The sequence below is a fragment of the Chenopodium album genome, chromosome 25 (assembly GCF_948465745.1).
Source record: "Chenopodium album chromosome 25, dcCheAlbu1.1, whole genome shotgun sequence".
In the NCBI taxonomy this organism is placed as follows: domain Eukaryota; kingdom Viridiplantae; phylum Streptophyta; class Magnoliopsida; order Caryophyllales; family Amaranthaceae; genus Chenopodium; species Chenopodium album.
In genome coordinates, this window is record NC_137858.1 from 18,621,680 (window position 1) to 18,648,160 (window position 26,481).

At 35.7% G+C, this 26,481-nt stretch overlaps 2 protein-coding genes across 3 annotated transcripts; one reads left to right on the forward strand and one right to left on the reverse strand.

Annotated features, from left to right (window-relative positions):
* The first annotated feature begins 4,724 nt into the window (after positions 1–4,724).
* Positions 4,725–15,277, forward strand: LOC145613481 (lysophospholipid acyltransferase LPEAT1-like). 2 transcript variants are annotated; one of them, XM_081668597.1, is made up of 9 exons: positions 4,725–5,415; positions 7,279–7,398; positions 7,520–7,557; positions 8,475–8,539; positions 8,631–8,699; positions 11,126–11,259; positions 11,340–11,480; positions 14,244–14,307; positions 14,605–15,277. In XM_081668597.1, exons 1-9 carry the CDS (start codon positions 4,864–4,866, stop codon positions 14,622–14,624), a joined length of 1,203 nt encoding a protein of 400 aa, XP_081524723.1. In that variant the 5' UTR covers positions 4,725–4,863; the 3' UTR covers positions 14,625–15,277. The 2 variants fall into 2 exon arrangements, with proteins under 2 accessions (XP_081524723.1, XP_081524722.1); XM_081668596.1 differs by lacking the exon at positions 14,605–15,277 and having other exon boundaries at positions 14,244–14,538.
* A 1,189-nt stretch (positions 15,278–16,466) lies between these two features.
* On the reverse strand, positions 16,467–22,811 carry LOC145613385 (deSI-like protein At4g17486). Its single transcript, XM_081668483.1, has 4 exons — positions 22,517–22,811; positions 18,911–19,168; positions 17,166–17,453; positions 16,467–17,068 (listed from the first exon to the last, which is right to left on the reverse strand). Exons 2-4 carry the CDS (start codon positions 19,119–19,121, stop codon positions 16,824–16,826), a joined length of 744 nt encoding a protein of 247 aa, XP_081524609.1. The 5' UTR covers positions 19,122–19,168; positions 22,517–22,811; the 3' UTR covers positions 16,467–16,823.
* Between the last annotated feature and the right edge of the window lie 3,670 nt (positions 22,812–26,481).

Sequence of the window (26,481 nt, forward strand, 5' to 3'; positions counted from 1 at the left end):
GGGTGAAGAACCGTGGGTTTTCTTAGCTATTTATGCAAGTCCGGATTCAACACTTCTTAAAGACCTTTGGAGGGAGTTAGAAAGCTTGAAGAACTCAGTCAATGGACCGTGGCTTCTAGGAGGTGATTTTAATGACACTCTACATATGTTGGAGAGGTCGGGTGTAGGTGGTTCAGAGATGATTAGGAGATGCTGCGAGTTTAGTAAATGGGTAGATGATATGGAATTGATTCACTTGGGATATTCAGGTCCTGAACACACTTGGAGCAGGGGTCTCTCACCAGCTACTTTTAAGTCTGCGAGACTAGACATAGGCCTAGATAATGAAGATTGGCGTCTTAAGTTCCCTGAAGGTGCTGTGCGTAACGTCCCTCGTTTCACCTCGGACCATTGTCCAATTCTTATTACTAATTGTGGTTTTGCACCTATTCCAAGAGCGTTGAAACCTTTTAGGTTCCAAGCTGCATGGATCCATTATGACCAATTTGACAAATTTGTTTGCTCGAACCGAAAGAACGATGTTCCCTTGATCTCTTTCCTTCCGAATTTTGCTGATCAATTAAATGGTTGGAATAAGGAGGTTTTTCGAAATATATTCCGAAAAAAAGCAGAGCTCATGGCTCGATTGGAAGGAATACAGAAGTCGTTGTCTACTAAAGGTCCTAGACACCTTATAAAGCTAGAGGAAAAATTGAAGATCGAGATGAACGAGGTGCTAGATGAAGAAGAAACCTTTTGGTTTCAAAAATCAAGGGCCGATGCCATTTGTGATGGAGACAGGAACACGAAGTACTTCCATTTATCCACAATTATTAGGCGAAAGAGGAATAGGATCGAGACTTTGAAAGGGGTGGATGATACCTGGGTCACTGATCCCGAATTAGTGAAGCAGTTGGTTATGAATTATTGGGAAAATTTATTTTCAGAGGAAGATGCTACTCACCTCGGAACTGGTCTATTGCTGGATTATTTTCCTCAAATAGATTAAGACAGCTGGGAGTTAATAACAAGGCTGTATGCTCAGTGCGAAATTATGGCTGCTTTGAATAGTATGGACCCTTTTAAAGCTCCGGGTCCAGACGGGTTCCAACCATTCTTTTATCAAAGATATTGGGATCTAGTTAGTCCAAGCATGGTGAGAATGGTCATGGATGTTCTTGAGGGTATATACTTTCCGGAAGGGTTCAATGATGCTTTCCTAGTTCTTATTCCAAAGGTAGATGTTCTGCAAAGAGCTAATCAATTTAGGCCGATTGGATTGTGCAACATAACTTACAAGGTAGTCACAAAAGTTACTGTGAATCGTCTCAAGCCTCTTCTCCCTACGTTGATTTCACCAACTTAATGTAGTTTTGTGCCAAGAAGACAAATAACGGACAATATAATTATTGTTCAAGAAATGTTGCATACAATGAGGAGAAAACAAGGAAGAATGGGTTACATGGCCATAAATATCGACTTTGAGAAAGCGTATGATGGATTAAGGTGGAGATTTATTCGAGAATCACTGCTTGAATTGAGACTTCCACAACATATAATCGATCTTGTGATGTTGTGCATTAATTCGGCCAAATTAAGCGTCCTTTGGAATGGTGAACCAACTGAGAAATTCCAACCTTCACGAGGTATTCGTCAAGGCGCTCCTTTATCGCCATACATTTATGTGATTTGTATGGAAAGACTAGCTCATTCAATTGATAGAGAGCTTCGGTTAGGGGCGTGGAAACCTATAAGGGCGAGCCATGGAGGTCCTCCGGTTACAAACTTGGCTTTCGCTGACGACCTTATATTATTTGGAGAGGCTACTATCGAACAAGCTCAGTTGATGATAGAATGCTTGAACAGATTCTGCCAAGCGTCAGGAAGCAAAGTCAGCATTGACAAATCGAGAGTGTACTTCTCCCCGAATACAAATTTTGATATTCGGGATGATATTTGTGGAATTTTGGGTATGGAAAGTACTACTGATTTTGGTACATATCTTGGAGTACCAACGATCAATGGGAGAGTTACCAAAGCTAGTTATCAGTATTTGATAGAAAAGATTGATAAAAAATTGAATGGGTGGCAAGCTAGGACACTCTCTTTGGCTGGAAGAACGACCCTAGCCCAATCGGTTTTGTCTTCAATCCCATGCTACACTATGCAGTCGACAAGACTTCCTAAAGGGACTTGTGATGAACTAGATAAAAAGAAAAGAAGTTTTTATGGGGCATCACAGATGAAAAACGCAGAGCTCACTTGGTCTCTTGGAACAAAGTGGCTAGGCCCAAGAGTGAAGGGGGATTGGGGATTCGTTCGATGCGGCAATCGAACGCAGCATTTATGTCAAAAATTGGGTGGAGAATCTTAACCGAACCTGAGACTCTATGGTCAAGAATATTGAGGCATAAGTATTGTGAAGGACGTTGTGACATTGATATGTTCAAGCCAAAGGTGGACTCGTCGAACGTTTGGAAAGGCATTGTAGAGAATATAGATGTTCTCAAGAAAAGTATAGGAGTTGCGGTAGGAAACGGGAAATCGACTTTATTTTGGCAACACACTTGGGCTTGTTCGACTCCCCTCATAGAACAGACCTTAATGGAACCTCCTGCATCCTAACTAGAGTACAAAGTTTGTGACATGTGGGACACCAATCGTGGTTGGAAAATAGAAGTCTTTGCTGACTATCTTCCGGGTGAGATACTAGAACATATTCAAGCCTATGAACTCGTAGAGGATGATGATGCTATTGATAGTATTCATTGGAAGGGGAGCCCGAACGGTGGTTTTAGTATGAAATCGGCCATGAAATTTATTCGAGGAGTTGATGATGCTGAAGGTAACCAAAAGCAATGGAGGGATATATGGAAATTGGAAGCTCCTCAACGCATTCACTTCTTTTTTTGGTTAGCATATCAAGAAAAGCTGATGACTAATGCTACAAGGTTCTTGAGACACCTTACTCCGGACCCTAGATGCTTAATGTGTGGTAATGTGGAAGAAAACATTGAGCATATCCTTCGATTTTGTCCAGCTGCGAAGACGGTTTGGCGAATGCTAGGAGGTAAGTTCGAGGGTCAGCAGTAATTAAATTTGCAAAATTGGATACTCTATAACCTCGATGAAAGAAGAGAGCGAAATTGCGAAGACTGGCCTTTGATTTTTTCAGTAACATGTTGGTGGCTTTGGAGGTGGACGAACGAGAGAAGTTTCAATCAAAATTGTGACATTCCTATAGATTAAGCGGCCTTTGTGTTGACAAGAGTTGGTGAGATTAGAAGGGCTTATGTGAAGGCTCTAAGCCACAGATCGAGCAAGAAGAGAAAAACTGAGCTTTTCATTCGATGGGAAGCCCCTCCTTTGGGGTGGGTTTGTCTACATACAGATGGGGCTGCTAAGGGCAACCCAGGCCCAGCAGTTGCAGGAGGTATTACCGAGTGGAGAGATCTTTGAAGCCTTTGCTATGAAGTGTGGTGCTTGTACTTGTACTAGGGCTGAGTTACTTGCGGTGCTTCGGGGTCTGGCTATTGCTTGGAATGGAGGTCATAGGAAGATAAAATTGAAGGTTGATTCGCAGGTTGTGGTTCGTTTGTTGGAGGATGCTACTCCCTCCAACTCCCCTTTCATTCATCTCATTCGAAAGTGTAAATCCTTAATCAAGCGTGATGGTTGGATTATCACTATCGAGCACTGTTTCAGAGAAGCTAATAGAGCAGTCGATTGGTTGGCAAATTTTGGTGTTCTCTCGGAGCAAAAATTGGTTATGTTTGAGGCGATCCCAGTGGATCTTCGAACCATTTTATAGGAGGACTTGCGTGGAGTGGCTCTTCCAAGATTGGTTCGGGCTAATAATGAGTAGTTTCTTTTGAGTAGTTAGTAGTTTTTATTTTGTTCTTTTGTTTTCTAGTTTTTGTTAAGGTTTTTCCTTCTTTTGGGGCTTGCCCCTCGGCTTCACAAAAAAAAAGTAAAAGCGTTCTACAAATGCAAAAGGATCAATCTAGGTTATTTAGCGCGTTAAGACTAGGAAAAACTTTTTCTAGCCTTAATAGCTACTTGTTTCAAACACTTAACGAACCAAGGCTTGTTTCGACATCCTTAAACATTACTGAAAGATTCTCTATCCTTAGAGAACTTCGCAAAATGAGTCTCGGATTTATTTCCTTGACTACTTTGATCATCGTCTATTTTAGACTCGATCAAAGTGGGGGCTAACTATAGACATCTACTTTTCGCCTCCTGTCACAACAGGAAGTACAATGACGATAAATAAAACCATCTTCATGTTGGATTGAAGTGAAGAATACTTATGGATAACTGGTTAAACCACAAAACACAAAAGACTAGCCCGAATCAAAGAATAAAGCCAAACAAGGTCCAATTAACTAAACCCGATCATAATTAGGCTTAAGCCCGTGCTTAAAATCCAATAATGACGGATTTAGGAGCGCCTAGGTTACTAACTAGTGCTGCCGCAGAAAAAGCCGAGCGCATCTCAAGCGCTAGGTTGCCGGGCGCAACTAATTCAGTTGCGCGCGCCACCCAGCGCAACCTCCAGAGTTGCGCTACGGAAGATTCAGAATTATACGAGAAATGATATAAGGAGTATAATGGTCATCCACGCGATATTTCATAACAACACCAACTTTTTTTTTTTTTTTTTGGAGCGATTTTTCTAAAGACGACACGTGAGTAATAGGCTATACATTAATAATACCCTACAAACTTCCATCCGAATCAAATTCTTTTCCAATCTCCGACTCTCTTGCGTAGGGACACCCCAAAATCCCGAATACTAATGAACAGCAACCCTCAACATCCAAAGATCCTTCCTTCCAACATTTATAACCAATTTTTTTCCCCAAAAAAACCTCAAAAAAAATGGATACCGAACTCAAAAACCTCAACCAAAATCATTCTCATGAAGAACATCAACAAATCGATAATGGCGAACAACCCCTTCTCAAATCCGATTCAAATTCATCTAATCAAAGCACCAACAAAACCCCAGAAAAGCAGGTGACGGCAGCAGAGTTAGAGGCAATGGAGAAGAAGTTCGCCGCGTATGTTCGGCGCGACGTGTATGGGCCAATGGGTTGCGGCGAGCTTCCGGTGAAGGAGAAGGTTTTGCTGGGTGTTGCGATGGTTACGCTGCTGCCTCTTCGGGTGGTTGTGGGTATGACTGTGCTTGTGATTTACTACTTGGTTTGTAGAATTTGTACTCTTTTTTCGATGCCGCATCGGCCCGAGGAAGGGGAGGATCAGCAGCAGCAGCAGCAGCAGATGGAGGATTATGGTCATCTTGGTGGGTGGAGGAGAGAAGTTATTGTTCGATGTGGGAGGTTTTTGTCTAGGGCTATGTTGTTTACATTAGGGTTTTATTGGATTTCTAATTCTTCCAGGATTTATGATCAAGAGAAATTCAGTGATGGGGTAAGTTTTGTTTTGTTTTAATTTTTAAAGCAATTTGTTTGTAATTTTGTGGGATTTTGAGTAGGAGTTTTGAGGCTTGTGAAATTGACTTCAGTTGCTTTTTTGAAGAAATTTTTATTTGATTGTATATTATTCTAAATTTAACTGTCTCATATTCTAGTTAAATTTCTGTTGGAAATTCACATAAACAATGCATCAGATTATGTTTGCTCATCCCTTTTTGCTTCGATGAATTACCTAAGCGCGGCTTAGAATCTTTATAAATTACCTAAAAAATATTTATATTTATTAGAAGAGGAAATGTTAATTTTCCATTTTCCATGAAATTATTGACATTAATCTTCATTCCTCACCCTAAATTAATTTCCTCATTTTGATTTATAGGTTGTACTTAATATAATATTATTATAGTTATTGTGCATTGGATTCGTACATGGGAAGATTGATTTTAACTTTTATTTTTTTTTCCCTTAAAAAATTCATTTGATCATTAATCTAATATATTCCCAACATCATAGTTTACTGTGCCTCGAAATTAATCCATACAACCCTATGATTGAACTTTGGAAAGCAATGATACAGTAGAATAATCCATTTATCCCAATATTGTGGCATTCCTTAAGTCCACAACAATTTGAAACTGATAAATCCTTATATAGAACCTCATAAAAACGATATATGACAAAAGGCTTTATAATAATGATTTAATGATAAAAAATATAGAAAAAAAAGTTAAAATCAATCTTTCCAAGTATGAATCCAATGCTGTAACTATTATATACCCCAATTAAAGTAACACACCTGAGTAACCATTACTGCCCAACTATTACCCTTTATAATAATGATTTAATGCTAAAAATATAGAAAAACGTTAAAAATTAATCTTCCCAAGTATGAATCCAATGCTGTAACTATTATATACCCCAATTAAAGTAATACATTTAGTGTAGCACATTGTTACAACTAGACTATGCTGAGAAATGTTGATTCTAGCTCTCCCTTTACTCCAGCATGCCCCTGCTTTCAGGCAGCTATATTTATCATTTTGTATAAGCGATCTTTAAAATATCAACTAGTGTTCAGCCCGGCCGTTGCTCCGGGTGTTACTTTGAGTATTTTTATCATATTTATCATCAAAGAGGTTGAAAGAATTTTTTTAATGTTGAAAATTATAATACTCGTATTACAATAACAATAATAAATAGTTTTGAATAATTTTGCTTTTATTTCTAATATGTATTTATATATTTATGTATGTAGAGAGAATATCATAAGCTTATAGCTTGGATGGTAATAAGTTGGTCTTTATTCAATGAGGTCTTGTGTTCAAACCTTATTCTATGCATTTTTGGTTAACCATGACATGAAACAAAAATATGCTAGAGGTACACGTGGCATATTGAATGATGATGTGGCATAATGCTGGTGCAAGAATGAGATACACGTGGCACATTGACATTTTTAGGAACGCTTTTTAATATATAAGTATAGAAGTATAGATGTGAACTTGTAGTACTTGTCAGTCTATAATATCTAGCTATCTTTTATTGTTATTAATATCAACGCTAGTATGCTACAGCTTATAAATTTATCTGCACATAACCTCAAAAGACCCTATATATTTGATTGGATTAAATTATTGTTTTAATATGCTGTGATATCTGCTTCCTGCCTTATACCTGGTGAGAAAAGATGTATGGGAGGCATATATTATCAATGAAATAATCAAGTGCTTGTGGATTTAAAATTTTGCTGCTCTAAGTGAGTTATGCTTATACCTGTATTTTTTGTAGTTACATAGATTCTAGTTTGTTAATCCAGAAAATAGTTGATCTCTAACGTCTGTTCTTTTTCATTTACCAGAATGCCAGCAAAGATCAATTAGAAAGCTCCGAAAGGCCGGGAGTAGTCATATCAAACCATGTCTCATATCTGGATATCTTGTACCACATGTCATCTTCATTTCCAAGTTTTGTTGCCAAGGTTGGTTGATTTACTTTCTTGATTGATTCTGGATGTTTATCCTTTAAGTTTTCATTACCTTAAAGCATTTCACTGACATATGACTGTAACTTATATGACTTATAAAACTTCTCCGCTGAAGAGATCAGTTGGCAAACTTCCTCTTGTTGGCCTCATCAGGTTAGCTAAATATCTTTTCCATTACTGTATATGAAAGCTTTTGAGTAAATTGTCTTCTGCATGTGTTGTTTCAACTGTCAATTCCCGCTTCTGTCTTTCCTAATCTTGTACAATAAGTGCAGTTTTATTTATGGAAAAAATTGTTGAGTGCTACTTAAAGGCTGTAGAGTATGTACTTAATTATTGAGCGTCTAAGATGCTGTGAATTTGATCCAAAAAAACCTTGAAATGAGGATCTTTTGTTTTACTCTGTTGTTTATGTGCTTTGGTTGCTGCTTGAGATCAATTTAGGATTTCATTGAATCATTGCTCTATTTTCTAGATTTGTCTCAATTATCTGCCATTACCATTTAAATTTTCCTAACTAGGCCAAAATGGTCTTTGAATGTCTTCCTATTTCCTGCTGTCCGCTGTCTAATCTAAAGGCTACTTTAGGGGAGTACTCAGAGAGTCAGATGATTGGTTGTATATTTCTAAATACTTGCAAGTGTGATTGATTATGTGCCTTGTGGATATCAACTTTTGGGCATGATTACATGTACATCAGCTGCATAGAGTCATCAAACATTTAACTGTAGTCAAGGCTGATTAGTCATTTAGTCATAATGGGTTTTGGATAGCTTGAGCTTGTACTATGTTATGGGTTTACAAAAACTTGAACTCAACCTATGTGATTAATTTTTCTGGGTATTTGGTGTTCTGTCTCTCTCTTACTCGATTATCCAAGGCTCTAAGCCATGTTTGGACTAGTTTTATATTTTTGCATTGATCCCTGTCTACAGGGCATATTCTGGCTCTAAAATTAAGTTGGTTGTCCTCTATTATCTTATAGCTCTGCTAGCTGCTTTTATTTATCTATTTATTACTAACCTTACACCATTACATTATATTAATTAGAGTTTTTCCATCCTCCACAGCAAGTGTCTTGGTTGTGTTTATGTGCAACGGGAAGATAGATCATCAGACTTCAAAGGTGTTTCTGGTAAGCGTGTTATCGAAAACTTAAAGATGTTCCTTTGTAGATTTTTTATTCATGGTTATCTTTAATAGCCTAAGGCTTTTTATTGATTCAGGTGTTGTCACAGAAAGAATCAAAGAAGCACATGAAAATAGTGATGCTCCATTGATGTTGATATTTCCAGGTTATTACATGTTTCCCTATAGCAATAGTTGTGTTATTTACTGTTTAATTGAGACTTATTATGCTTTTTGAAGCGTTACTTTTTAGTAATCATTGTCAGTCACAATACTATTTGACTACATGCTTATTAAAATATACAAAGTAAACTAATTTTGATATTTCATTCATCTTCCTTTTGATTACTTTGTAGGATAATATAGATATAATTTAAATTTTTTTAGAACATTGACGAATGCCTATCTTATTTATGTTATTAATCATTGCATGTGCTGAGATGCCTTTTGGACATAATTTTTGTTTTCTTATGTTTGATAGTAATTTGGTATTCCTGTTATCATTACTTGAAGGTATATGTTTACCTTAATTTGTTACCATCCTCTCTTTATTGGCACCATTATTTATATTGCATGATGGCACGGTGCAAACAGAAAAAAGTCTACCTATCACTTGCAGTTACTCACCGTATCTCTCACAGCAGTACTACTGTCACCACCATCTATCACACACCTTCGTCATTGACGTTAGTTACATCATCCATGTACCTATTGTAATAGACTGGTATTACTGCTAACTTACTTACGCGCATAACAGGAAAATAGAGAGAAAAAAGATTGATTCTTTGGTCAAACTAGATACTCTGTTTTTTTTTTTTTTTTTTAATTATTATTTTTATTATTATTATTATTATTATTATTATTATTATCATTATTATTATTATTATTTTATTTTTTATTTTTATTTTTATTTTTATTTTTTTTTGGTAAATTGTTTGAATAAGAAGAAATAATAAAGATGGAAGCTTGAATATTGATTGAAAATGGCAAAAGGGGTTACAATTTTATTTTTTATTTTTATTTTTATTTTTATTTTTATTTTTGGTAAATTGTTTGAATAAGAAGAAATAATAAAGATGGAAGCTTGAATATTGATTGAAAATGGCAAAAGGGGTTACAATCATAGGTTAATTGCTTTAGGCTATTACTCTCACAATAAGCTTGAGGCTATCACTCTCTGACAATGGCTTTAGGCCATAACTCTCTAAGGTTTCCCTTCAATACAAATTTCTGCCTCTCTTCCCTTTTTATATATACATTCTCCATCCCTAGGGTGATTCTAGACTGAGTTTATTTGTCTCATGTGCACAGATGGCATCTCTTGGTTTATTTCCTATTATCCCTTATTATGTACTACACTTGATGACTACTAACATACTAAACTACCCGTAATACCCCTCCCCCAAGACAGTTCATTATACCTATCTAGAGAAGAGAGATTCAGACAACCCAATTTTGACCAATCATACTATTATTCCCAATATCATTGGTCCAAACTTCAAAGGAAAAGCTTTGAAGTCACTATCGTTGAACGCCAGCATCAGCATGCTAGACTGTGCAGTCATGAACCATGAAATCAACCATGATCAAGGACGCTTTGGGAAAGAAGGAAAAACAATTAAGGAGCAGCTAGCCACAAAGCAAGTTAGAAGAAGTATATGGGGGAGCATTAGAAAAAAGAGGAGAGAGAACCTTGAAATGCAACTGCAAGAGGAAAGAATATATAGATGGGAGGAGACGGAAACTATTGTGACGATATAGATGTGGTATCAGACAGCTTTCTTATGAAAAGATTTTCCCTTATGGATTGTCCACGACAAGTTTCTCTAGAGAAGGTTTTGATCTTAAGATGTCCATTTATCTGGTCCAAATCGTTGATTGATCATAGATTTTATTCATGCTTTTTCATAGGTTCCCAAGGGCCATCTTTCTGTAGAATTGACCTCTAGGTACTAGCTGGATACTGGGTTATCATCCTTATCTAAATAGGTATAGCACATAACAAGTGCCTCTATATCCTCCAGTCATAGGCTGAAGGTGGAGGTTCCACTTGTTATTATGAAAACTCTTCTTCCTTTAAGGCTGGTCTCACCTTTAATCTTGCTTCTTATTGAATTTGGACTATATTAGTTTTCAATTTTTCATAACAAAAATTTATCCAAAACCTAGCTAATTCTATTATTCTGTGTTATCAATAATCATCAAGACTTGCAGATTGCAATGCTTGTTAACTTTTGGCTAGTGCCTTGTAATTTTATTTATTTATTTTTGGTTCCATTTTCGGGGAAGGGAGAGATTAGTAAGTGAAACATTTTTGGGATGTCCTCTCTCAGGACCTGAGTGAAGTCTTAACACCATTTTTCTTGCACTCTGATCCCCAATGAGATAGGCCAAGGCCAGGGTTTGATGAATATGGTACAGTTACTTAAGCATATCTGATCCTCAATGGTGGCTAGCATGAATTTATGATGTTACGAGTACAATTGTTATGACCAATTTGCGCTGCTTCACCATTCTGTGTATCTTGTGATGCATTTGCTTTTATTTGTATTTTGTACCTTATACTTTTGATTGATGGTCTATCTCTTTGTAGAGGGGACAACTACAAATGGGAATTTCCTTCTTCCATTCAAAACTGGTGCTTTCAGAGCAGGAGCTCCTGTTCTTCCTGTGATCCTAAAATATCCATATCAAAGATTTAGTCCTGCCTGGGATTCGATATCTGGAGTGAGTTATATGTTTTTCATTTTTTCATTGTTTGATTGAAAATATATAATGAAACTCATAATAGGATCTCTTATCTGCAGGTACGGCATGTAGTTTTTCTCCTGTGTCAATTTGTGAACTATATGGAGGTGATGAAGTTGCCTATCTATTACCCTTCGAAAGAAGAGAAAGATGATCCCAAATTATATGCCAGTAATGTACGGAAGTTGATGGGTGATGAGGTATGGTTTCCCTTTGACTACTAATGCAGCTTAGTACTTTTGTTCATTTGGCATGACTCAATTGGAATTTATTCTAAGTTTCTGCTTGATTTGAACCTTTCCATACTTACTAGTGTCTATGTGAGTTATGAGAAATTTTTTTTTTGGCCTTTGCTGAGTTTTTTTTTTAATTTTAATTTCTAGTTATGCTAATAAGCATATTGTAGTACTGTCCAAACTAGGTTGTGGTTGCAATTGTCAAATTAGATTAAATTGACAATAAAATGTTCGTGTAATTGAAAAATTTTGGTTGCCTAAACACGATCCTTTGGAATACCTGTGGTGATGGAAGTTAAGATAATTGAGATGTAAACAGAAGAGAAATTTTCTCCTTAAGATTGCTTTCTGGTTTTTTTCAAAAACCATATCCAAAATTTAATGAAGAGATTACAAATCATCTCAATTTCTTAGGATTCCCCATTTGAATATCGTGTAAAGCTCCTGCCACCATAACCCATACAAAGGTCAATGGTGCTACTGGCCTACAGACATCAGTGTAATTATTGCTACAAGGAAAGAGTATGAAGTTATAACTAAAGATGCTATGCATGGATTCCAAATGAAGATAATGTAAAGCATTTCCCTTTAATGTAAAGGGTTTTTTGGACTGTTCAACCTATCTTCAATCTCTCACTTTTGCTCCACCACATTCTCACTCACTCTCATGTGTTGCCACCACCACTTCCTGTTATCAAGATGTAGAACAATGCATCTTCCATTAATCTTGTATCCACAATTGTCATATTTCCACTATGATCTTCTGCATGTTAGCAATGCCTCGTCATTTCTTCCAGAATTTCGATTTCTAAAAGGTAGAGAAAATGATGTGGATGTAAAAGGGGATATTTTAAAAACAAGTCTTTGTATATAAATTGCATGTCAATCCAATGAGAAAGTTCTTAAAATGAGAAGGATATATGAGCAAAAGTTTCACTGAATATGCATATTTTTTTTCTAATAAATGTGCAAATTTGATTTTTGAGCTGATAAAATTTCAATTAAAGCGAAAATTTTGCAAATAATGTTCAAAATTTTTGCACATCTAATTTGAGTTTTTTTTTTTTTTTTTTTTTTTTGGCACATTTTGTTCAAAAATATGCATATGCACTATGCATTACAAAATTATACACATGAAAGCATTCTCATTTTGACTTTTTGAGGAACTCTTTTCATTTGACATATCTTAAATGAATATGTATACTATTTGGGTTTTTTAAAACTATGTAAATCTTACAATTATAATATATTTAAAGTAAGAAATTACTTTTTGAGTTTTTGTTATGAACTTAGGTTGCTTTTTAATTTCTTGAGTTTAGCCTGTTTAGGTTCTCATTAACCTCTAATATCCTATGTTTTTGTCAGCCTAATTTAAAGAGAGTTTTGTTCGGAGTGCTCTCACAACATTAATTTGTGTACTAGTATATTACTGCTATGTGACAAGTTAGCTCAAAATTGTTGCAGACCTCAGCTTGAGGCATAATGCAACTTACTTTAGCCATCTGCTCCAAATGGCCTGTTATATCTGTAGTTTCAACCTCTATGATATCCAGTTTCTTGATTTGTTTAGCTTTTAAAAAAATCCCTTTATTTTCGTCTTTGCTCCCTTTTCCCCCATTTCCCTCAAATTCCAACCTCGTCTTTAGGATCGAGTGAATGAAACAATGCGAGAGAGAGAGACTTACCTAATCAAGAAAGTCTAATTCGCCAGTTCTTTTTCAATGTGTGCTCAGAAATTGCCCAATTGAGTTATTGCACTGCCATAAATGGACTGCTGCAAGTCACATCAGATTAGAGAAGAGAGAGGGAGGAGAAATAAGGGGGAGAGAATTAGGGTAGAATTGGAGGAAAAGGGAAAAAATGACAAAATAAAAGGGGGTTTTAAAGTCACGTGATGGTCAATGGCCAGAAAATAGTTAGTCGCCGGAATCTGGTCAAAGGTCCCTTCTTACAACATAAATAGGTATAAGGACCTTTTTAACAACCATTTTTATATTAAGACCTTTTTCACAAAGTCGACCACTTAAAAGGACCTTTCGGATAATTTTTCCAATATAGAATATATAAGGCAGCTGTAATAGTTTTCTTATAAAAGCTATTTTAGTCTTTCTTGTAAAGTATTATAAAATATCCTGGCAAGTACTCAATGTCTTTAATGAGTATTACAGAATTGAAGTAGTGTCTTGGGTTATGCTCTGCACCCAAGCAAGATTAATAAAGGAAATGGCAGCTTTTTCACCTGTTTAGTTTACCATCTGGTAGCTAAAATTTCTTTTTTCAGACCTGTAATTTTCATAGAGATCTTCTTCTCAGCTCCTTCATTACCAACAAGTGGGATGAGTTAATTCTTAAGTCTTAACTGATCTAGGCCCTTACACATTGCCAAAGTGATTTGTTATTCTGGTTAACTCATTTGCGCTAAACATGTATTTCTAGCTATCTATCTCTGATACATCGCGTTGGATGGTGTTTTCATTTGTTTTGTTTTTTTTTTCTTTTGTTTTTTTTTTTTTTCTTTTTTTTTTTTGGTCAAATCAAACATACAATGTCATCAGTGAATATGATTCAACAAAATTCTTAAACTGAATCTTGTATACCATGGTATATTATTATTTCTAAAACTGAAGCACCATCTGTGAGCATTGTGGCATCTTTTACTGGTTTAGTTTCTGTATCTTATTTTCCAATCATTTTGGTTTCTTATGATATTTACATGTTCATGTGCAGGGTAATATGACACTATCAGATATTGGATTGCCTGAGAAACGGATATATCATGCAGCCCTCAATGGTAATAATAGCCTGCATAGTGTTTCCCGTCCGAAAACCGATTGAATCTATCTCATGGCCTCCTCAATTGATTCCTAGCTTCTGTTAGTCTGACATATTGATGTTTATGAGTGTACAGCCATTGCAGCTGTTTGATATATACTCGAAAAAATTTAATAAACTGTCTGGTGTATGCTGTGTATATTTATGTACTGAACTTGATTGAAATTATTAAAGACACTCTTGTTTTTAATTTTTATTTTCCTCTTAAGACTTGTGAATACAGTAAATCTGAAGCGACTTTCTCGTGTTCCTGCAGGTTTTTTATGTCAAAGATAATTTGGGGTCGCCTCTGTATGTTCATTGTCTTGTGTTTGTTTAAAGAAGTTATAGGGGGGAAAAGAGAAAATTATACATTAACTTCTTATTGCATTCATCTTGTCCTCTAAAGAGTAGAGAGTGCTGAAACATGGGTTTCTGCTTATACTTTGCCAACTTTGGTAACAAAGGTGGCAAGCCAGCGCTCGTAACCACAGTTCTCCCATCACCTGAGGGTTTGGAATTCCAGGATGCATATCTTCTATATGAAGTGAAAAGCCTCTGTATTTTTGTCAGGGTTGTTTTGCTTTTGGTTTTTCTGAGCACCCAGGAAGTTATGGTAGTTTTAACATAGTAGCAAAAGATTTGATGCTACTATGGTAGTGATGTAACCTCGTCATGGACTCGAGGTATTGGATGTTGAGAGAATTCAACTGTTTGGCAAGGAATTATGGGGGTATGGGATATGCTACATGTGCATTCCCATGCTTATATGTTGTACTAACATTACAGTGACTTCGCATTGTTGCTGATACTGATACCCGTACAGACCAATCTTAATGTATAGATAATAGGCGTCATAATTAATTGCAAAATAGACCTCCATCATCATTTATTATTGCAGGTTTGCTCATGCATATTTCATCGATATTAGTCATTCATAGTTGATGGTAAGAAAGAAAGATTTGATTTGAGTAATTGGGATTTAGTTTGGAGTTTCCATATTCACTCCTAATATTATATAGAATGTAAAATTAAGTTCACAGTAATTCAATTATTTTCCCTCTTTGTCAGCAATCTTTCTGCATTTTGGTAGGAGGCTGGTAATTTGTTTTCATCCATAGCCAATCTTTAACACACGAGGTGTGATTGATTGGGTTATAGGTGTGTGGAAGAAGTGAACACGGTTGAGTTACGTTTGTGCCCTAACACATTGGTCATAAGTTCATACCTGCATGCATCCTTTACGGCCTCATTCCACCCTGAGCATAAAGGATGTTGGTAGCCCTTGTCTATTGCTGAGAAGTTTGCGGTTCTCCTTGTTCTAAGCACCAAGGATGTTGGTATGTCACTAAATATAGGGTATAATATTGGTAATGGACGGTTAATACCATTTCTCGCAGTAGTTTCAAGTCTCTAGGCTACACGACTGCAAAATGTCTAGCAAATTTCTAGAAAAGTACCCAGTATAGGGTGTTAAGTTGTTGTCTTCATCTTTTCCTTCTCTCAAAGAGCGTTGATTGCTTCTGCATATAGTCTGCAGTATTAATTTAGCTTTTCAAGTTGCTGCCAGAGTTGGAATGGTTCTTGGCATGGTACATCCCTTCCATTTCAAGTCTTAACATCAATACTCGAGTCATGAGTTATTGGTAACCTCAAGGTGAGAGATTTAAGGCTGTGACTGATCTTTTGGAGGGTATCCTCGTAGTATTTTTCACGTTTTTGCTAGAAATTTAGAATGTCATGTCATTACGCTCTTTGGGGGTGGGGGTGGAGGTTGCTGATACAAGTAATATATAAAACTATCGAACAGCCAATATTTATGAAAGTAAATCATAAATGAGGTAGGAGAACCAGACCATCTCATTCTCTTCAACAATCAAGGCAAACAAAAACTAGAATTTGCAAAACGAACAAGATCAAACTGACATGCAAACAATTAACACATCTAAACTGAATACCTTCGAACCTTTTCAAAATGTATGTATATCAAGTACTAGTGTATATCAAGTACTAATGCATATGATCGAACATGACAAAAAGTAGCCAACGTTGCTAATTAAGTAACAACTAGTAAAAAACCTACCTTGATTACTGAAATCTAGATTATAATTTAAAAGAATTGAGCTAACTACAAGGGGATTGACATTAAAAAGACCATAAACTTCTGGCAGCTAGCACTAATTTTTTTGTGGTGCTAACAGTTGCCGCCAGAATAGACAATATAAAAAACTCCATCAGGAGGTAATGTTACAGGCAAATAGATTACAGTAGTGGAATGCAACACAAACCAGTAAATAAAGATGACTACTACCAGATGGGGAAACCTTAAAAATCACATAATTACAAAACAACTTACATTGAATTTCCCCACGATCTTCTCCTAGAATCTTACAGAGATACAGAGATACAGAGCTAAGATTAGCATAAAATATGCAACTAAATGATTCAGAAGAACTCTATAGAAAACCCTACAGGATTTTTTTTTGCTTGCTCTTTTTACCTTTCGGTTAGTGAACGTTTTTTGGAGCTCTTGAGTTCACATGAAGGCAAACAGCTTTTCAATGGTGAACGTAGGAACAATGAAGAAGCTGACAATTGCCTTTGACGCATAGAGATTGATGATAGACAACTGAAGGCATTCTTTAGTCTTTTCTTATCACTATCATATGTCACCAAACTGGCATCTTCTTGGACAGCATTAATCTTTAGTGTTTCAGGGAGTACACAATTACACGCTGAACCTGTTGAAAAAATCTCGCAAGGAAAAATGTGAGAAAGATGCAGGGTATATACACTACAATACATGCATTGTATGCATTGTGTGCCAGGAATTCATACCTATCTTGGCTAATCGATTAACCCATTTGGGGATCTTTTTCCCAGTTAACTTGTAGCACACATCCTTGCAGAAGTGGTTACAGTTTTTGACAATCAAGTGGTATGTGTCTCCATTGTAGCTTGCAGCATGCCTTTCCATGAACTCTCTGACTTCCTTTGCATCTAAGCACGTTGTACCAATTAATATTGATTTTCTAAACTTAAAACCAGGGCATTGCCGTGGTTCAACTTCGAAAACACCACTAGTTGGGTAATCATGAGCTCCAAAAGCATATTCTACACCATGAACTGTCATGAGGAAAAGGTAAAATCATTCTCTTTTTTTTTTTATAAAGTGTTATGGACAGGAGAAAACACAAAGTTCGTATAAAACAAACAATTAGTTAGTACTACCAGCAATGCATCAGAAATAGACAAGCATATAAAGTCATACCAGCAAGATTTTTATTATACATCTAATCAACTGTTCAAACTCCAGGAACTAAAGCTAAACTAGAGAATCAATCATGCAAAATACATAAGCAACATAAGCATACCCATAGAGGGGCCATAAAAGGGACACAAGTAGAACATATGCCCACATTAGTCATGCAAAGAGATACAACTGATATTTACTGCATATTAGGCTTTTCTGCACTTCTGCTATCATTATGTATATAGATAATATGGCTTTTCTGCAGCTCTGCTATCATAATGTATATAGATAATAGCATCACACCACAGATTTCAAGGGTCTCCATGCTAGAATAGAAAAACTGATTATAGCAGTATCCTATCCTAACTACAAGCATCCATTGTAAGTTGACGAATTAACAGTTCTTCCACAGTTCCACAAGAATGTGACATCATTAAAAAAATTTCTCATTCATCATCTAGAGAACCTTTTTTTTAGTAGCACAAATATTTTTTTAAAAAAATATGTCAGATAAAAAAGGAAAATGAAAAGGTTAACAAGCAGATGTGTGCAAGACAGAAATTAATACAAAGCATAACATATGATACACGAAAATTACAAAAAGTCACAACAAATAATAATAACAACAAATAATAACTGAGAATAAAATGTGCAATCAATAGCATTAACCTTGTAAAGGGAAAACATAACATTTGACCATCTTATGGTAATCCCAACTTTGATTGAGATTTATAATTTCGGATAATTTCTAATACTATTCAAAAGAGTGAAACAGCACTTGAAATTATATAGAGAATTCAACATGAAATTTAGAATTATTCCAATTTCCAAGTTAGCAAAGTATAAAATTATTCCAAGTTCGAATTGGCCATGCAATTTTCTTAAATATAAGTATTAATCCAGAATTTTTTTTTAGACACTTACATAGAAAAGACCATATCAACGTTTTTTCTAAAAAAAGAGTTAAAGGTATTGCCGATTACTGTTTTTTTCAAGTACCACTGTTTCAAATGAAAACTGTGACAAAGAGTGTGGATAGAAGAATCAATGTGCAGTCTTCTAGAATGGAAAAATTACCCGTAGTTTATTTTTTTTTTTTTCTTTTTTTTTTTTGACAAAAGAACTATAAAACGAGACAGACAGAATAAAAAGGGCCTAAAAATCATTCTTATAGCATACTCGTTTTGTCAACCTTAGAAAGTTCATGAGAAATGATAACTACCATTGGCATAAGAGTGCTTTAAGTCATACGAATCATCCCATCAAAATAATAATAATAATAATTTTTTAAGTCATATGAATCATGCATGTAACTAGAGTAGGCATATACCTTCCACACCAGAATGAAAAATTCCGAGGCCAGCCCAATAGAGATATCCATTCATGGGAGTTAGGTCATAAACATTGAGGTAAACAGGAGTACTTCCTGGATCAGGGCTAGATGACTTTGCTTTGGAAAACAAACAAAATCTTGTTGCTGATTTGCCCCTTAAACGTAAAGGCACTATAGACTTCCATCCTTTCTTTGTTCCTAATTTCATGGTTATGATGCCAATGATATCTCAATTTCTCCACCTACAGTTGTGATCTGCATACATAAAGTCATCAAAATCAGTATCTAAAGAACAGTAGAGACAAAGGCAATTGAAACCTTCTTTTAATGGGGTTTTCCCAGTTCTTTTTACCATCTTGTAACAGAAACAGCTTTTCAACAATATTGGGGGAAGTTCATAAATCATGATTACATGTTCGTCCACAATGTGCCAAACAATGGTATAGCCAACTAGTTGTCTATCAACATCAAAATGAAAATCCACATATTTTATAATTTAACACAATAATAGATCCAGCATATAAATAATAACCAGTGTAACACAAAGACAATGTGGCTCCCATCAAATGGCTAATTCTGACTTGCTAGTGTACTAGATGCTACAACATTTTATCACTCTAGATGATAAGGGAGGCTCGGGGGTGGTAACAGGGAGCACTCTGATAATAGAAATACTAGCACATCCATAATATGTGCATGAGAACAGATCCATCAGGGTGACAGAGAAACAGACACTCTTGATAATAAGATTACTAACACGCATCAGTCTCAACCATAATGAGTGCATGAGAGAAGTTTCATCAGGCTGATAGAGAAACAGAGTTTATCCAGAAATCATGATACCAGCACAATTTTGAGAAATGTATCCATACTACCCCCCCCCCCCAACACACACACACACACACACACCCCTTTTTTTCTTCTTGCTTCTACTTTATCATATTTTTGGCAAGCCCTTCTACCATCTTAACTCCATGCCCCCACAAAATTTACTCCCTTTCCACTTATTCACTTTTACTATATACAATTTTTTCTCACACACCCACTTTTTTACTCCATCCTTCTTACTTTATCCACCTTTTTTCTAACACTCATTTAGAACTTTCCTTTAAACAAGTTTCTGACATAGGGGTAGAACAAAAAAAAAAAAAAAAAAAAATCAAGGGGTAAGCATTCTATCCCACTACAGGTTAATTGAAGAATTTCCACAATCAGCAAGGAAGCTAGTGAAACCATCACATCCTGCTTTAAAAACCACACCCCTAATCACAAATTTAACTAAAAAGCAAGCCTTATGCTAAGATTTCTGTCCTACATCCACCCAAAACCAGCATATCTTACTTATCCAGTTTCAAAGGCAGTCTCTTACCAAGAATATATGAAACATGGGATTATATATCTTACTACATCCTGATTAAACTGTTCCTTTGTCCTAATCTATTCATTAAATAGTGTGCCAAAGGGATATTTGCAAGTAATTACTTCCATATCCGTACGGAATTTTATTGAATTTACCAAGATAATCTAGCTTGAATCAGATGATGAGAACTTGAGAAGAAGAATCATAAAAGACTGTTATGAGGGGATGATACATGATGCAAGATTACAAGAGTATGGTTGTCAGGCTCTACTGCTAAGAGGAAAGAAGTAGAGTTATAATGGCAGAATGCATGTTTGATCAAAGATTCGATCTTGATTGGTTTGTTACAAATCTCAACCATGATGCCTAAGAGAAGAAAAGGAAACAAGGTGCTCAACGAAAGAGATTCAGCCACTTGAATTGCAAGTTGCAACTAAGCCACTAAGGTGCTAATCAATCATTATGGAACAACTAATTAAACATATACTTCCTACATAGTTAGAAAACTTGATGCAGTTTTAATGGAAAATTTATAAGCAAAAGCAAAATCAATACATTTTTTAGTCAAAACAGAATCAAAAGTTTTACAGGTTTGACGACAAGCACGCTTTGACCAAAACTGGGAAGGGGTAATAAAATAATTATCCCACACCACTAATTACCCACATACAGTACAGTACATTATACCGAAAACAGTTCCCTAACTTGGATACCAAAGATGCAGATGGCTATTTTCACTCTTACTAGCTATGCTGTTTTCTTAATATTCACATGAGTAAGTTGTCTAAGCTATATAGATCAAAGAAACCACAATGTTATCAGAGTGTGATATCCAACAATATTGTAGTTGCATCAGCTGTAATATAAAACCAATCTCAACAATCCAAGATTATTATTGTAGTTGCATGAGCTGTAATATACGACCAATCTCAACAATCCAAGATTATTAGAAATCATCTACTACCCTAGTTTCAATGATATCGATTGGGACAAGACAGGCCAAGTTTGACCATATCCAAGTCTTTATTTGAACAAGCAACTCTGACACACTAAGCTGATAATGACAAGTTTTGAATTTCCTCAAGTAGTCATACAGAACAAACTTGTCTTTTCGATTTAGAGGCTGCCACCATGTCTTACTTTAGCTATGGATACATGACATTGCGGATGACATTCATGCAATATTACAGCAAAATACAGCAATTAGAATAAGAACTACACCTTCTTTTTCTATAGAACGATGTTATACAACATAAGAATCTAAATGGCTTACCATATGCTGACATTTTCTAAAAGAAGAAAAGTATAGCCAATAAAATACATAATTAGCTGAGGTTTCTTTATTAAGATATATAATATTTATTTCATTTAATAAGTTATAAATAGTTGGCTAAAGCTTGCTATAAAACGAAAACCATAGTACAACATACACAATTTTATAAGTCAAACTCAAAATAGTAAGGTTCAACCAAATTCAGCAATTTCCAACTGGCTCTGACAGGTCAAAGAAACATATAAAAAAATAACAATTGAAAAATCCGCTCTCATAATAAAAAAAATCCCAGCACCAACTAACAATGGTCTGCACGTTCATCAAAAGACCCTACAAAGTGGGTGGACAAGCAATACTTTGTAGCAAAATCAATGAACATGAAACAACACAAAAAATAAGAATTACTCTTATAGTAAAGAAAATTAAAAACCCTATTTTTCCAAACTTAAATTAATCGATTGACTTAAACCCCAGTTTCAAGCAACCAAGGATAAGAAGTTCTGAAATCTAAAAGCCACTGTTTCATGAAAATGACACGATATTTTTCCGTGCCAACGGAGCCACATAGAGCAATGATTTAGACAGGATTCGATCCGAGGTCTTGGTTACCACCCTGGCAAGACTTTAACCAACTAAACAATCAAGATAATTGACATCCACACAAAATATCACAACGTGAGGCACAAATTGAAGGCAAATTTACAATGCAAGAACAGTGAAATGTCAAACAATCGCTGAAATCAAAGCAACAAGCTTCATATCAGCAACAGATGGTTCAGATCTCAGTTGCATGAATAAACTAAATTTGAAAATTACCCACCTCAAATAAAATACAGGATTCAAAAGATAAACTGCACTGTTACTAATATAGTACAAAAAATGAACATAGTTCAAAATAATTCAATTGAAATTGCACCCAGTTGGAAATACAGACAAATTACCAAAGAAATTCAAGAGAAATGAAACTTACAGTGTGTAGGAGAAAGACAAAGCTGGAAAGTAAGCACCCATTTGCATATTCTCAAGTTTCAACCAAAAAAAAAAATGAAGTGGGGTGTATTTTTTTGGAGCTAAGAAGAAAATTCAATCAAAGAATGAAGAAAAAATGTTGAGGAATTTCAGAGGAAGAAGCGAAATCCGAGAAGTTGGTGTGGTAATCCTCCCCTCGGTCTACTTCTCTCTCTATTTTCCTCTGCAAAATTAAGGCTTTTCTGGGTTTGTGGGTCTTTTGATTTGTAGCCTAATAATACGGAGGGAGGGACAAGAGGGAGCAAGTATTGTATGAAATAATAATGGATATAATAATGAATGACTCTAGTTGACATACCTGACCTGATTTGATCTAAATTTTAACCCGACTTAAACTTGAATTGTAATTGAATATAATGGACTCGGTAACAAATTTAACGTGAAATTTATGAAGCTCGGATTGAATTGTAAATTGTTTAAATAACTATAAATAAGCAGGAAATAAAACAAGAATACGACTTTTCTTTTTTTTTTTTTTTTTTTTTCTTTTTTTTTTTTTTTGAGGGTAACGACTAATTTAAGTTTGAATCGACTTAATCATGACTCATCTATAATATTATTAAAACTCAAAGGGACAACATGTTAATGACATGTGTTGCTCTTATGTCATCATGTAACAAGGTGCCACATGGATAATACATGTCAATATAATTATTTGGACCACATTAAAACCCTTACATCCTTTGGAATTTCCATCTCTTATTACCATTATTGTCCTATTAAGTGGACAATATTCACTGTAAACAAAGTTTTCTTTTAATCTATTGTATTTGTTGTTTTATTCCACGACAATGTCATTTTATTACTTATAACATTCATTCAGAAAAAAAAAAAAAATTATACAAACATAAGGTAATTATTTTTTTTTTTTTTTAATTTGTAGTTAAACGAAATGTTGGGCTTCTCCCGGACCACAAACTAGTTTTGGATGGAAAAAGTGTCATTCGAAAAATTGATCCAAACCTAGTAATGGCACCATGAATTAGATTAATGATTATGACTAGATCTAAAATATGAACTAAGCCCATAATATTTCACCGGAGATTTTGTAACTCCATAATGATCATAATTAACAACTTAATGCTAATTCATATTAAATGAAAAATTGTCACATTTGGCCGTTTTTTTTTAAAAAAAAAATACAATGACCTTTTATATTATTTACAAACTCATGTCATTGGGAGGAGGCGCATTGTAGGAGTTTATAGGTACTAATTGTCGAAAAACATGAATCATATTCATACAGTACCTAATCCCAAGATCTAATACATAACACAAAGAACAAGTAATTATACCTTTGAAACGTAACTCCACATGCGATCGAGCAAAAACAATGAGAGATAAAGAACCTGAAATGTGATTCCTCTACTTAGTCCACGGGCACAGTATAAGACCTCCACTAATGCTAGTTAGTTGCAATTGAACCCTTCAATTGACCTTCTACGGAGAAGAGAGAGCAACGAACCAACCACTAACCACCACACGTGCCACCAAGGTGGCCGGCCGCACGGTCTAGGGGAGGAGAGAGAGGGAGAGAGCCGTGAGCTAGAGAGAGGAATTAGGGTTTTGGGATTGGTCGCCTTGTTTCACAATCTACTGTAAGTTGATTATGACTGCTTGCATGCAACCCTAGAAATGGATCTTATTTATATATCTCATCTCTAAATAAGATCCCATGTCAAAAGCTCAAACCCTAATACTAATCTAACTATGCTAGTCCAATCCATTTCATGCTTAGTTAATTGCTCATAAAGCCCATTAATGGGCCTCTAACTTGTTTAATCCAATATCCTTGTGTGTGACCTCATAGGATCCATTCTAACAGGCTTTGGACCATTTGACTAGTCCAAAGATCATCGCTCATAGTCTAGCAACAGATGATGACGACCCAAAAGAACCAACTTATTATCTCCATAATAGTGATCCTTGATATATCTAGTAATTGCACTTATCTAAGACATAATTCCTTCAATCTCCCACTTGTCTGAAACAAGTGCACAATATTCAAATTCCTTAAGTCAATATGTATCGATGTGATATGATTGCATCTCATGTCGTGATCATATTAATCTACAAATCTTTTCTTGAAATCTGAGTTAGAATTATAAAACAAATGATTACTATATATGTAATCCATTTGAGCACGGCCATGCATTTTCTGAATTCTCCCTCTTCAAAGGGCCAAGACACATTCCTAATTAAATAGGTAGACTCAATCCAATCTTGTGGCAACTAAAGCTCCCACTCAACTTTTGAAATAACCGGAAATCACCCTTTAATCTCCAGTTACGGGTAGACGTTTGAGTGCACCACAACCAGTGAAATCAATGTTCCACTCATGTCAAAGGAATCCACTAATATACCCGGAAGCTATATACTTGAACTTCAAAGTAGGTCTATAGTTCGATCATGCATCATTTATGCATATCCATGTGATTGACTGAGCATCACTACGCTCCTATAGCCCATGAAACTGCACTTTCCAATCAATCTTAACATGCTAGTCCATTAATTAAAATCATTTATGTCCAGTTTAATGATTCTGAACTAGGAACTTAATAATGTATGAATTTAGTTCACCTGTGGGGTTTCATTCACCAGGTCATCAACCTGATGAGCCCATCAATTCATAATTATTTTGGACATTTTATTTAATTTCAAAAACCATAATTAAAAAAGATTAAAAACTTTGTTTAAATTGATAAACATAATTCTGCAAGTTAATGTATTACCTATGTGACATGTTTTCTCAAAACATACACAACTTAATTTACATAACTTGCTACAATCCAAGAACCTTAGTATGACTCTCATACCTTGGTCATGGAAGGGGTTTAGTAAGTAGAGTTTATGAGACATTCTCATAAACATGAATTTTGCAATTTCTAAATTTTATAATAATATTCACCTCCATACACTAAGAATTTTCCTTTGCCCATTTCGCAAGGAACTTAGGAATTTCTACTTTGTATTCCAACATCACATTGGATTTCGATTGAAATCTATCATCACTGTGAAAGGAATGGTATCCTTCGGACAAGTGTATTATTCTGATAGTGGGTTCAGAATTATTAGAAAGCTAATATATTCAGTAAGGTCAAGTGATCGGAATGCCTGGGTGGAGGCCGCTTCCGATCAACAATATTAATGTATAATTAATATTACAGCTTAATCTTGACTGAACCCTTCGGGTCACACCCAAGCAAATTGACGAACCGACTCGACGAATTAATTCGGAAGAAATTAATTCGTCGCCCGAGTGTTAAATATTTAGACGTCGGTAATTCGAGCTTAGAACGTCAAAACCGAGCGTCGGAAGTCGAGTCAAATATAGTAAGTGACGAGACGCGCAAAATAATAATAAATCGACCATATTCCCAAAATACCCCTAGCATCGGAGTGCCCCGAGCATCCGAATGCTAGGGGAAAAAATGTCCTAGCATAGGTGGCTAGCATGCGCACCAAGCCGAGCCATGCATGGCTGGCTGGTGCGTGCTAGCATACCATAGCTAGCAGCCGCAAGCGTTGCATGCTAGCAGCAGCTAGCAACGCACGCAAGGCCAGCAGCCCGCACTTGGGTGCGTGGCTTGCTATCCATAGCAGCAGCCCGCAACATCAAGTGCGGGGCTGGACTTTCAGCTGCGCTACGGCTGGGCCTTAGGGTCGAGTAGTACGGGAAGCAAGTGGGAGCATATAGGAAGTAAGTGGTGTGAGGGACATGTGGCACAAGGAGAGTATTGAGTGGGGAGCAAGTATGGTCCCCTACTCTCCATGTGGTCCTCACCGCCCTTTACATATGATAGTGCCACTTGTAGATTTATTATTAGTTTGCATATTTATTTTAATTTAACTTTAAAATAAATTGTGGAATTTCATGATCCCACATTGATGGGATAGAAATTCCCA